Genomic DNA, 12,183 nt, shown 5'->3' on the forward strand with positions numbered 1-12,183 from the left:
AAAAAATTAAAAGTATAATTAGGTTTGATTTTTGAAACTACCATTCTTTTTAAGAAAAAATAAAAGGAAAGCACAGTGAAAAAAAATCATTTTTTTTCTCTTGGTTGACACTAACGTTTTCATATATATATATATATATATATATATATATATATATATATATATATATATATATATATATATATATATATATATATATATATATATATATATTTGCATTATATTTTAAACAATGAAGACGGTTGGTTAAAAGATAGAACATAAGGCAATTTTTAGAAATTTGACCTTATCTATTTTTCTTATATTTTCCCTGGTTTGCAGTCATTTTCTAACATATTTTTGAATATCATTACTCCAAATAACACTTAATGAAAAAAAAAAAAAAAAAAAAAAAAAAAAAAAAAAAAAAAAGACATGGTCAACCAACCGCATGTGTCCAAGTTTACATATCTTGAAAAAAGTATAAATCTTCTTACTATATATATGTACATTAATATTACCTCTTTAGAACTTATATTATTTGTTGGTGATTGATTCTAAATGCATACTACCATATTTGAGAAGAGTCTGATGAAACAGCGGTGGTGCTTTTCTTCCAAAACAAGCATATGTTTTACCTGATAAAAATCAGATATTTGAGGAAGAGTATAATGAAATGAACATTTATTATTGTTATATTTTTTTGTTGTTATTTTATAAGTTTTCGGATGATGTATTAAATGAAATTAATTGTTTTTTAGGCTAATACTGATTACAAAGGTGTGTGTTGTGTTTCTCTTGCACAAAAAGGTCATTGTAGGCCTGGAGAGGTACATACAAATTAATTAAATTCAATTTTAAATATTAAGTATTATATAAGTAATTAGATATATTATATTAGTTATCTTTGTTCATGGTTTGTATTCAGGTCTTACTTGGTATCGATTCCCACACGTGTATTTGCTAGAGCGTTTGGCTAGTTTGCTAACGGAATAGGAAACATTGATGCCAAATTTGTGTTATGAACCGGAAAGCTATTGCTTAAGGACTAAAAATTTTGTGTTCTTTGAAATGTATTATTGTGTTTGGTTCATTCTCATGCCTTTCTTCATAGTTGGTGTTTGTTTGTTATGATGGAATTGGGAAATGAATGGAATGATTCAATCCATTGGAATTATAAAAACTTTGTTTGCCATTACCATGTTTACAGGTTCTTCCAACCTTAAGATTTGTATTAGATGGAGAAATGCCAGATTTTCTTATTGCAAAAGATTTAATTTTACAAGTAAGATACACTCTCAATAAGTTCTTGTTACAATTTACCAAAAAATTTATCTTTTAAATTAAACTGCAAACTTCCTATTTTAATTCACTAATCAGGGGGTTTTTTTGTCATAGATAATTGGTGAAATATCTATATTTGGTGGCACATATAAAGCAATGGAGTTTGTTGGTTCAACTATCCAAAGTCTAACAATAAGTTTTTAACCAATATATACACTTACGTGTTACTTTTATTGTAAATAGGATATCAATTTTTATTTTTATAGGGGCATCTAGTTTTGCAGGAACTGAAGCTTATATTATTTATGTTTAAAAAAGTTTATGTTAGGCTTTTTTGAGTTTTGTGTTTTTCTATTACATTTTTACCCATTTAATATAAAAGAATGGACTTTTATGTAATTATTATTTTTAAATAAAATTGCTACTTACAGATGGCTTAGTGGATGTTGAATATTGAAAATTTTTTATTTTTATATTTGTCGGTTTTAAAATATAGATTTTTTTGTATGTTTGAATATTTTTCTATGTTGAATATGCATTATTTTTAATTTTTCATGAACTTATAATTGTTTTTGATAATTCCAAAATCTGTCGCAAATCTATCATGGTAATCCGTTAGTGAGTTATTATGTCGGCAATCTATTACAAACACATTCTGTTGGTAATCCGTTGCAATACTATTTTCGTCGGTGATCAATTACTAGTTACTGACGGAAAATTATGTCGATAAAAATTTGACGTAGCCGTCGTAAATTTGTTACAAACAGTTAGCGACAAGAATATACCAACGGATTTTGGTTTGTTGCAATTCCGTCGGTAAATCCTATAAGTGATAGATTACTGACAGTTTTGGCCGGTAGTAATGCTTTTTTTTTGTAGTAGTGTTATAACTCGTGGAAACCATGGTAGGTATGTTCAAAATTTTATTATATAGATAAAAAAAACTAAGATTAAATGTCAATATAATAAAAAGCAATGTATTTCAAATTGTAAGTAAACCCGGAATGAATTTGATAAGTAAAAAGCAATGTATTTCAAATTATAAGTGACGGTCGATTATGTTGAGGTGACTGTGAGGTGAGGTGGAATTAGATTTTATGAAAAAGCCCTATATTTTGATGCCTTTTGTAATTGTGGATAATGGATGCACGTTTGGTAAAAGGATTATAAAAACGATGCCTCTACACGACACACATATTTGATAGGTAACCTCCGTGTTTTTAATATTTTTTATTACAGCATTATTTTTAGGACATGCAAAAATGCATGTCCTCAATCCTTTAAATTTTAGGATAGATGACATTATTTTTATGACACACACTTTTGCGTATCATAAATTAATGTGTGTCATGTTTGGCACATCAATAAAGGCCTTTATTCTAGTAGCGCAGTGATTGACCTTAACTTTTATTTAAAGTCATAGAAAACAATACAGCGAGGGGAAACTGTCTCATTTTGAATTTGGATTGAATTTTAACGTCTGAAAGTGTAAAAGACAATCTTGAAATAAAAGTTCGGTGTTCGATATTTCTTCCGGTTATGATGACTGTTTCTATAAGATGATTACCCAATGACACCACCTGAAATCTGGTCCCATTACATATTCCATTTTTCTGGTCGATGTTTCTTAGTAAAAACTGATCTACTAAAAAATCTTATTATTTGGGACGCTTTGTAGAAAATATGTGGACAATATTCGTAACAAAATTTAAAATAAGATACAAATTCATAACAAAATTAAAAACTTGGACCAAAAATGTAAAATTGAAATATGGCATGTTGTCAGCTTTGTTATATTGATTTCCATAGCTATACCAGCTATGATATCTCATATTTCAATTTTACAATTTTCGCCCTATTAAATTTTAAGTTCTCTTACGAAAATTTTGATGATATTATTAACAACCGGATCCAATAATACAAAATTTGTGACTCCTTATTTTCTCGCATCATTAATGTTGGACACACATGAATTTGATTTCTAGATTCCCACGGTCCCACCTACAGTTCAATATCGGGGAGCTTAACCAATATATCTACATCACTTTGACTGCATTTTAACAATAAAAAACAGCACCATTCCTAGTCTTCCAGATTTTCATATGGTGGTATATATAACATCTATGATTACCTTGATTCTAAAAGGGTGAAAGTGTTTCGTTTTAGATGTCATTTAATTACTTGTGTTTCTCCTACTCTCCTAGAGAAGGGATTGGTTTAAGCTTACGCATGCATTCTGCCCATTTCTTTTACCATGCAATTTATGCTTTCTTAATTTATGACCTTTATAATTTGCTATAAAGCACCAATCAACGACAATCACATTGTGGTTCGGGTTCCCTCTCCCTTTCCATTGCAGTAATATTGAAGTTTTTAAGCATCTACCGACAATACAAGACTTGTTTTTCTTTATCCCTTTATCTTTTTAAAGTATTGAAACAACGTGCATCATGAAAGTGGGAAAGGTAACCTGTGAAAACCTAAGACGGAAGCATTATTTAGTTCCAAGTTCTTGTTGCTCTCTCAAGTAATTAACTTTATGCATGAAATTTAAATGGCATCCAAAGTTTGTGAAATTTAGAGTGTCCCATATCATTCATATCATCAGTTGAGTACTAATTGCTGATAACATGGCATCTACAGGTAATAGAAAGATTAATGGCGACCTCTTTGCAGCGCTGGCTGTGGGAGATGCTTCCAAGGTGATTGATATGTGTGCCTCCATACCAGTTGGTCCTCTGCACAAGCTAACTATACATGGTGACACTGTTCTCCACATCGCTAGTTACCACATGGCTAATGAGCTCGTTCTTAAACTACTCGGAATGATACCTGAAGACCAATCAAACTTACTCACTGTATAAAATGAAGCCGGAAAGACCATTCTTCATTCCACAGCCACCAACAATAATACAGTCGAGGCTGCTGCTGAGATGCTGCGTCGGGCTCCTTCATTGCTCACCATGACGGATAAGCTTGGAGAGACGCCTCTTTTCTGTGCAGCCCGTTATGGCAACACCAAAAGTTTCTATTTTTTCAAATCGGAAATGAATAGGAGATTCCCGGAAGATGCTGCAAGCTTGATGGGTTTTCTTCGAAGAAATAATAAAGAAACTATCCTTCACGTTGCAATTCATAGTTTCAACTTTGGTAATTAAGTGTATCGTTTTTTTGTTTTTTTTTTTTTTGAGAAAAGTTTCCTTCAATCCGAATGTCTAATATATGATTGTACCCAGCTTTGGCTCTTGATATTGCTAAAACTTATCCAATGTTGATCGGTGAAAAAGATGGAGACGGGATGACTGCTCTTCAACTTCTTGCCTGCAAGTCACCACGTTTCAAACGTAGATTTGAAAAGCATTTCATATGCAAGCGTATGTCACTAACATATGCATACTTTTCTCGGTCATCAAGTCTACTATATAGCCAGTTAATAATAACATTACACTTTTTTTTTTTTTTTCTAACTTTTGGAGATTTTTTTCTCAGTCATTGATTGGATCTGTCTGAAAGAAATAGCCAGTAGAGTGCCTATCTTGAAAAATATTAAGGAAAAACAGCTCGTAATTGATTCCACAAAGGAACTTGCAACCCTCTTGATTGAAAATGATGCATCATGGGAAGAAACAAAACCCATGCCAACTCAGAACAGAGTTAAGCTCCACAGATATAGAGGAGGGAGTACGCCTTCAGAAAACGTTTCTACTGGAACTAATAATAAAATCAATGTTACGCTTCCTACCCCCGACTCTCCATTGATTTTAGCTACTAAATCGGGCTGTACATATATTGTAAAGGAAATACTGCGAGTGTACTCTCAGGCGGTAGAGCTTATTGATAAGGACGGGCGTAACATTTTGAATGTGGCAATTCAATATCGAAGAATGGAGATCTATAAGGCTGTGATCGAAATGAAGTATCCTCTCATGACTCTAAGAGACACGATCGACAATGAAGGAAACTCATTACTGCACATGGTAGCCATGAAAGCTACAGATCAGCTTGTTGAAATGGACTTCAGATACCCTGCCCACGAACTAAAAGATGATTTGCTTCTATTCGAGGTAATGATATATATATATATATATATATATATATATATATATATATATATATATATATATATATATATATATATATATATTATTTTGTTGGTTGTGTTTGTTAGACGAAAAAGATAGAGAGTGAGTGATTGTGTCATATTTTTGGATGGATTACAATCTTATCCGATTGATATGAATCTCAGTATCAATCCAATTGATCATGATTCATGACTAATTAATTAATTAATGCCAGGTCATGTTGTGGGTAGTGGAATTTAGATTTAGAGTTAGGCCATGCATGCATTATATAGCAAGATGTCTTAATTTTTAGCTTTGACTATCCTGCAGAGTGTGAAAAATATATGTACGAGTGTGGCAACTTCTCAGGTAAACAACGATGGATTGAATGCTAGACAATTATTCGTCAAGAACATGGAAAAGCTCCGAATTGATGCCAAAGAATGGATGAAGAGCACGGCTTGGGGCAGCGCCGGTTTTGGTTTGACCATTGCCACTCTCTCCTTTACTGCATCTTACACTGTACCTGGAGGTTTAGATCAAAACACAGGCCATCCAATTATGGGAGGAAAACCGTTTTTTATCGTGTTTACCCTAGCCAATGGCCTTTCCCTCACATTTTCTATAACATCACTTATCACATTTCTTTTCATTCTCACATCTTCCTTCCAGTTAAAGGATTTCAAGAGGTCTCTTCATTGTCAACTACTCCTAGGCCTTACACTGGTGATGCTCTCTGTGTTAATGATGATGATATCATTTGCAGCCTCGCTTATCCTAGGAAATACTAGTAAAAAAGGCCAAGATTGGACAAAAATTATATTGTACACTATTTCATTCCTCCCGGTCACCGTGTTAATCTACACAACCACACCTGTCTGTTATACGCTGCTTAAAGTATTTAAGGAAATACTAGGGAGTATTATAGCTTCAATATTGCCTACCTGCAGTGATGTTGAATCGCGCAAAATAATGCAGCACCGCCGATTGTCTTCTCAAGCTCCAACTACGAGTTCTATTGTTTGATCCTTTAATTAGTCCATTTTTCTTGAAAAACCTTCTGACCATTAATCTTTACCTCATCATTTCCCTTGTTCTTTTAAAGAACAAGGCACTCTATAGTATAGTATGACATTAAATTTGTTATATATATTCACATTAAACTTGTAATATGTTTGTTGCTGTTTTATAATGTAATGGTTTGTTCTTTAGGATAATAAAAATTCTATAAGGGTTGCTAATTATCTATTGGTGACTCGTTATTTTCTCACATCATTAATGTTGGATACACATGCATAATTTGATTTACGGAGACAATCCAACTTTTATTTCCATATGGGCAATGTTATTTATTTGTTCCATACATAATCTAACTTAGCTAAATGAATACATCACCACTGGAATTATTTCAAAAATCTAAATACCCGGTCCTAACGGTGGGTGATTCGGGCGACCGCCCATGGCCCATTATCCTAGGGGGGCCAAAAAAAATAAAGGTATGTTGTATATGTACTTTTAAACATTACAGAATACAAGTCTTGATTAAAGGCCTAAAGCCCCAAAATAGCCCACTAGATCAACTATTTAACCTAATTACAAAATTATAATTATTATTATAATTTTAATATACTTTAGATTTGATAATTATTTAACCTAATTACAAAATTATAATTATTATTATAAAGAAATTGAAAAGTCACGGGAGTTTCAAATGAATATGATGAAAGGAAAAAAAGAATGGGAGTTTCAAATGAATGAGATTCAAGAAAAAATACTAGCTTTATAAGTATGTATGATGAGAACTAGGAACTAGCATTTTTATTTATTTGTATGTTCTGTGGATAATCCAACTTAACTCCGGGAGCTTAACCAATACATCCACATCACTTTGACTTACATTTTTAACTACAAAAAACAGTATTCCTAGTTTTCTAGATTTCCCATATGGTATAACAACACCATCTAATTAATTATCTACTCTATATCAAAGATATATAGCATATATGATTACCTTTGATTCTAAAAAGGGGAGAGTGTTTCATTTTGCCATTTCTTTTACCAATTTAATTATGCTTCTTGATTTATGACCTTTGCTATAAAGCACTAATCAACGATAATCACATTGATCCCTTTCCATTGCAGTAATATTTAAGTTTTTAAGAATCTACAGATATGCAAGACTTGTTTTCCTTTAATTTCTCTTTATCTTCTTTAATGTGAAACAACGTCATGAAAGCAGACGGAAGAGTTACCTGTGAAAACCTAAGACGGAAGTATTAATTAATTCCATGTTCTTGCTGCTCTCTCAAGTAACTTTATGCATGAAGTACTTTAAATGGCATTCAAACTTTGTGAAATTAAGTGTAGCCCATAACATTCAGGTCATCAACTGAGTAATGGCTGATAACATGACACCGACAGATTATAGAAAGATTAATGCTTCCCTGTATGATGCTCTGTCTGAAGGAGATGATAACAAGGTGTGTCATATATGCAAAACCTTGCCAGATGGCCCTCTGCGCAAGCTAACCATACATGATGACACTGTTCTCCACATCACCAGTTACCACAAGCGTAATAAGCTTGTTCTTCAACTACTCGGAATGCTACCTGAAGACCAACCCAACATACTCACTGTAAAAAATGAAGCCGGAAAGACCATTCTTCATTCCACAGCCACCAACAATGACACAGTCGAGGCTGCTGTTGAGATGCTGCACCGGGCTCCCTCTTTGCTCGCCATGACCGATAACCTCGGAGAGACGCCTCTTTTCCGCGCTGCCCGTTATATGGCAAGTCCAAGATTTTCTATTTTCTCCAAGCGGAAATGAACAGGAGGTTTCCAGCAGAGGCTACAGACTTGATGGATTTTCTTCAAAGAAATAATAAGGCAACTATACTTCACGTTGCAATTCATAGTGAGAACTTCCGTAATGCATGTCTAATATATGAATGTACACAGCTTTGGCTCTTGATATTGCTAAAACTTATCCAATGTTGATCGGTGAAGAAGATGGAGACGGGATGACTGCTCTTCAACTTCTTGCCTGCAAGCCGTCAGTATTCAACCATGGATTTGAAGCGAATTTCTTCAAGCGTTTTATATGCAAGAGTATGACATATACTTTACTCGGTCATCAAGTCTGTATAGTCTACTAGTAATTAACCATATCATAATTAACAGTTTTTAACTTGTGGAGTTTAATTTGTTTCTCAGTCATTGATTTGATCGATCCGAAAGAAAGAGCCAGTAGAGTGCCTATCTTGAAAAAACTTAAGAAACAAAAGCTCCAAAGTGAATCCGCAAAGGAACTTGCAACCCTCTTGATCGAAAATGATACCTCATGGGAAGAATCAGAACCAATGCCAAATCAGAACAGAACTAAGCTCCACAAATATGCATATGGAGGAGAAATTATGCCTTCAGAAAACCATTGTCTAGAGATTATCATCGACACCCCCAACTCTCCATTGATTTTAGCCACAAAATCGGGTTGTACAGAGATTATTATCCCTTTTAAATAACAAGACGCTCTGTCTTATTCTCGTAATTTGTTTCGGGTTTTTTTTAGAAATGGGAATTAGAAACAAATTGATCTATTCTAATTTTAAGTCGATGACCCTTTATACAATCTTCCCAACAACCTCTCTATCTTCGGTTTAACCTTATTGGATTATCAAGATTAACATTTAGTTAATAGTTACAACTCTAAACTGCATTGAGGTACAAATCATTCGTCTAATTTATTATAGAGGTAAAAAAAAATAGTTGAACCATGTAGCTGATGGTTTTTAGGCATCCACGACGCATTGAATTCTATAGAGTCTAAAGTATTGTCAATCATCATTCTACCTTCTATATAAATCTAATATTTTTTTCCTATAATGCATACAAAAGTTCAAATGGACATTTATTTTAAACTTAAAAAAGATTCATTTTTCTCATCGGAGAATTCAAAGACCATTTAACTCCATATTCATTGAACGGCAATGTGACATCCTACAATTATTGAGTTTAATCCATTGAATGTCAACTACACATTCCAACTCATGTAACTCTTTCAATAAACCATGCATTGTGGATGTTCTTCAAAAGTAAAAGGCATTTTATTATTTAACAAGTTACACTTAGCTAGCAAATTTACCTTTCTGAGCATGCATGTTGCAGGTTTCGTAAAATCTGGATGTGTGTGTGTGTGTTTCTTCTAATGACAATTAAACTCAAAATCATCATCAATTAAGGGGATTTGAAAAGACAATAGCAAACAACGATGAAAATTTGTCAAACAAGAGAGCTCAAACTAAGAATGAAGTTTTAGCTTCCTTAAAAATGGAAGAACAAAATGTCTATAATCATTAACAAGAACAAGTTCTCGAAAACCTTATAAAAACTATGAGTACATGACCTAAATATTCTTATGAGATCATTGATTGATGATAGCTTCATTTTATTTACTTCTTTTTATAGTTTATTTTAGCATATTTCATTCATAACTTAGATAATTTCCATGCATATTTTCCTTTTTATTATTTTATGACTATTTCGGGTACTCTCGAATCTTGTGAGCATAATTGCAGGTTTTCGGGTCTAGCGGAGCGGGAGTGTTCGGGACGTATAGGAGGCGATGAGATTTGGTAGACAAAAATGACGTTGGGCTTGATGGGTAGTGGAGATGATGCATGGAGTGATCTTGATGATTATTTGAAGACTTGGAGAGAAATAAGCTTTAAATTTGCAAGATGTGGGGGAACATTCAAGCGTATGAAAATTATTAATCGGGCGAGTTCACGAGCTTTGGAGGATTTGGAGAGGTCAAATTGGGCTTTAAATGAAGAAAAACTTGAAGAAAATGGGCTAGGAGGTGATTGGATTCGATCTGGGCTAGTGGGATATGCTTTAGAGGCCCAAAATCTCAAAGAAGCCCATGTCAGGCACCACCCGCGCAGCAGCACGCGGGTCGCGCAAGGCCCTGCAGGGGTAGTTTCGGAAATTCTTCTTTTGAGCTATTTGAGGAAGGTTGGTGCCCATCTTTTGCATACTCTTGGACATCCGATTTTTGAAGATTCTCTCTGGAGTTTTGGAGACTTTTGAAGGCCAAGAACCCTTGAAGAACATCATATTTTTACCTCTTGATTCTTGCTTAATGTTTGGTACAAATTTCTCTAACTTTGTTTCTTTGTGTTTAGCCATGCTTGGCTAAGCTAATCTTGGTTGACTTTTGGTTAATCCTTTGAACTTTTGTTGAATGTTGAAGAATCCATGAACATGTTCTTGAATCTTTATGGGAATGTTTTGTGTTTTAACATCTTATCATTACTTGTATGTTTTAGTTCATGAGTTTAAATGTGTTTGTGGTGATTAGTTGGCTAATTTCTTGATTAAGTAAAGGATCCTCAAATTAGCAAGCAACAAATGATTTTTGTGTTGTTTTTGCTTCACACAATCATAAAAACATTTCCTCCAACATGGTGGTGAAAGCATTTGACCCCTCTTGGATTTGGTGACTTTTTGGTTCTTAATGCTAGTTGACTTTCACTAATTACATGCTATTTGGAATTAGTGACTTTGACTAAGGAAATTGTTATGAGCTTCTCTAGCCATTTCAACAATTAAGAAAAGTCTAGGTAATCTCAAGCTCCTTGGATTACTATATCCAAATTGAGGATTTAAAACAAGTATTGCACCACTGAATTCTAATGATATGTTCATCAAAAGTCAAAGTGAGAAAACTTTAAGTCAACCATCTTTCCCTTATTGATTTTACATCAAATTCTTATTTTTGTTGCAATTGTCTATTTAAATCATAGTTAATTCTAGTTTGTTTCAAGTATTTCAAAACATCAAAACCCCCATTTTTAATTTATTGTCATATTCCAAGTATTTTACAAAGAGATTTTTCATAGAGTTATCAAATTGAACCAGTCTCCGTGAATTCGATCCCTTTACCACTATACACTATTTTAGTGTGTAATAATTAGGGTTATTATTTGTGTTGGCCTCGACAACCACCAAATTTTTGGCGCCGTTGCCGGGGATTGGTTTATTTTTAATCAATTTGTTTCTCTATGCCCAGATCTCAACATACAGGTGACTTGATTTACAATCCAGAAATCGAAAAAAAAAAGCAAGGCGTTTGGCAAAGGAAAAGCGAATTGAACGTGGTCAAACTTCTAATCCCCACGGGGATCCGGAGGTCGAAACCGCTTCAGTAAGCGACATAGAGCCCGATTCTAGTCCCGACCTTCGCCAAGAAATTCCCGAAACACCACCCCTACAATAAAATCCACCCATTATTGAACCAATTGAAATGGCGGACGGAGGAGAAGTTCCCGAAAGAACTTTGAGGCAAATGATGGAGACCGATGTTACACAAACTCCAACCGGTATCAATTACCTGGTTTTGGAAGGAGGCTCGGAGTTGAGGTCAAGTTTAGTTCATCACCTACCGACTTTCCATGGATTGGAGAATGAAGACCCTCATAAGCATTTGAAGATGTTCCACATTATTTGCACTAGCATGAAGCCACAAGGGTCAACCGATGACCAAATCAAGCTAAGGGCATTCCCCTTTTCATTGGCCGATAGAGCAAAAGATTGGTTATTCTATCTTCCACCGGGGTCGATCAACTCATGGACCGACATGGCAAGAGCCTTCCTTGACAAGTTTTATCCCGCCTCAAGAGTCTCAAGTCTTCGAAATGAGATTTGTGGAATCCGCCAAGGTCAAAATGAGACTTTCCATGATTATTGGGAGAGGTTCAACAACTTGTGCTATAGTTGCCCACAACACCAAATTCCGGAACAACTCCTCATTCAACACTTCTATGAGGGATTGTTGCCAATGGAGAGAAGACTAGT

At 34.1% G+C, this 12,183-nt stretch overlaps 2 protein-coding genes across 2 annotated transcripts; both read left to right on the forward strand.

Moving 5' to 3' along the window:
- Positions 1–3,735: 3,735 nt before the first annotated feature.
- Positions 3,736–6,553, forward strand: LOC145004193 (uncharacterized). Its single transcript, XM_078963081.1, has 5 exons — positions 3,736–3,790; positions 3,907–4,413; positions 4,500–4,637; positions 4,753–5,327; positions 5,655–6,553. Exons 2-5 carry the CDS (start codon positions 4,197–4,199, stop codon positions 6,348–6,350), a joined length of 1,626 nt encoding a protein of 541 aa, XP_078819207.1. The 5' UTR covers positions 3,736–3,790; positions 3,907–4,196; the 3' UTR covers positions 6,351–6,553.
- Positions 6,554–7,720: 1,167 nt separating this feature from the next.
- On the forward strand, positions 7,721–8,155 carry LOC145006672 (uncharacterized). The gene has a single exon (XM_078965746.1). It carries the CDS (start codon positions 7,721–7,723, stop codon positions 8,153–8,155), a length of 435 nt encoding a protein of 144 aa, XP_078821872.1.
- The last annotated feature ends 4,028 nt before the right edge of the window (positions 8,156–12,183 follow it).

Source organism: Lactuca saligna, chromosome 7 (assembly GCF_052625555.1).
Source record: "Lactuca saligna cultivar CGN05327 chromosome 7, ASM5262555v1, whole genome shotgun sequence".
NCBI classification, from domain to species: Eukaryota; Viridiplantae; Streptophyta; class Magnoliopsida; order Asterales; family Asteraceae; genus Lactuca; species Lactuca saligna.

Excerpts from the sequence above, each read along its gene's own strand:
- LOC145004193 (XM_078963081.1), top strand. The coding sequence starts at position 4,197 with ATGCTGCGTCGGGCTCCTTCATTGCTCACCATGACGGATAAGCTTGGA. Across the intron at positions 4,414-4,499 it reads AATTCATAGTTTCAACTTTG|CTTTGGCTCTTGATATTGCT; the intron begins GTAATTAAGTGT and ends GATTGTACCCAG. Across the intron at positions 4,638-4,752 it reads AAAGCATTTCATATGCAAGC|TCATTGATTGGATCTGTCTG; the intron begins GTATGTCACTAA and ends TTTTTTTCTCAG.
- LOC145006672 (XM_078965746.1), top strand. The coding sequence starts at position 7,721 with ATGGCTGATAACATGACACCGACAGATTATAGAAAGATTAATGCTTCC.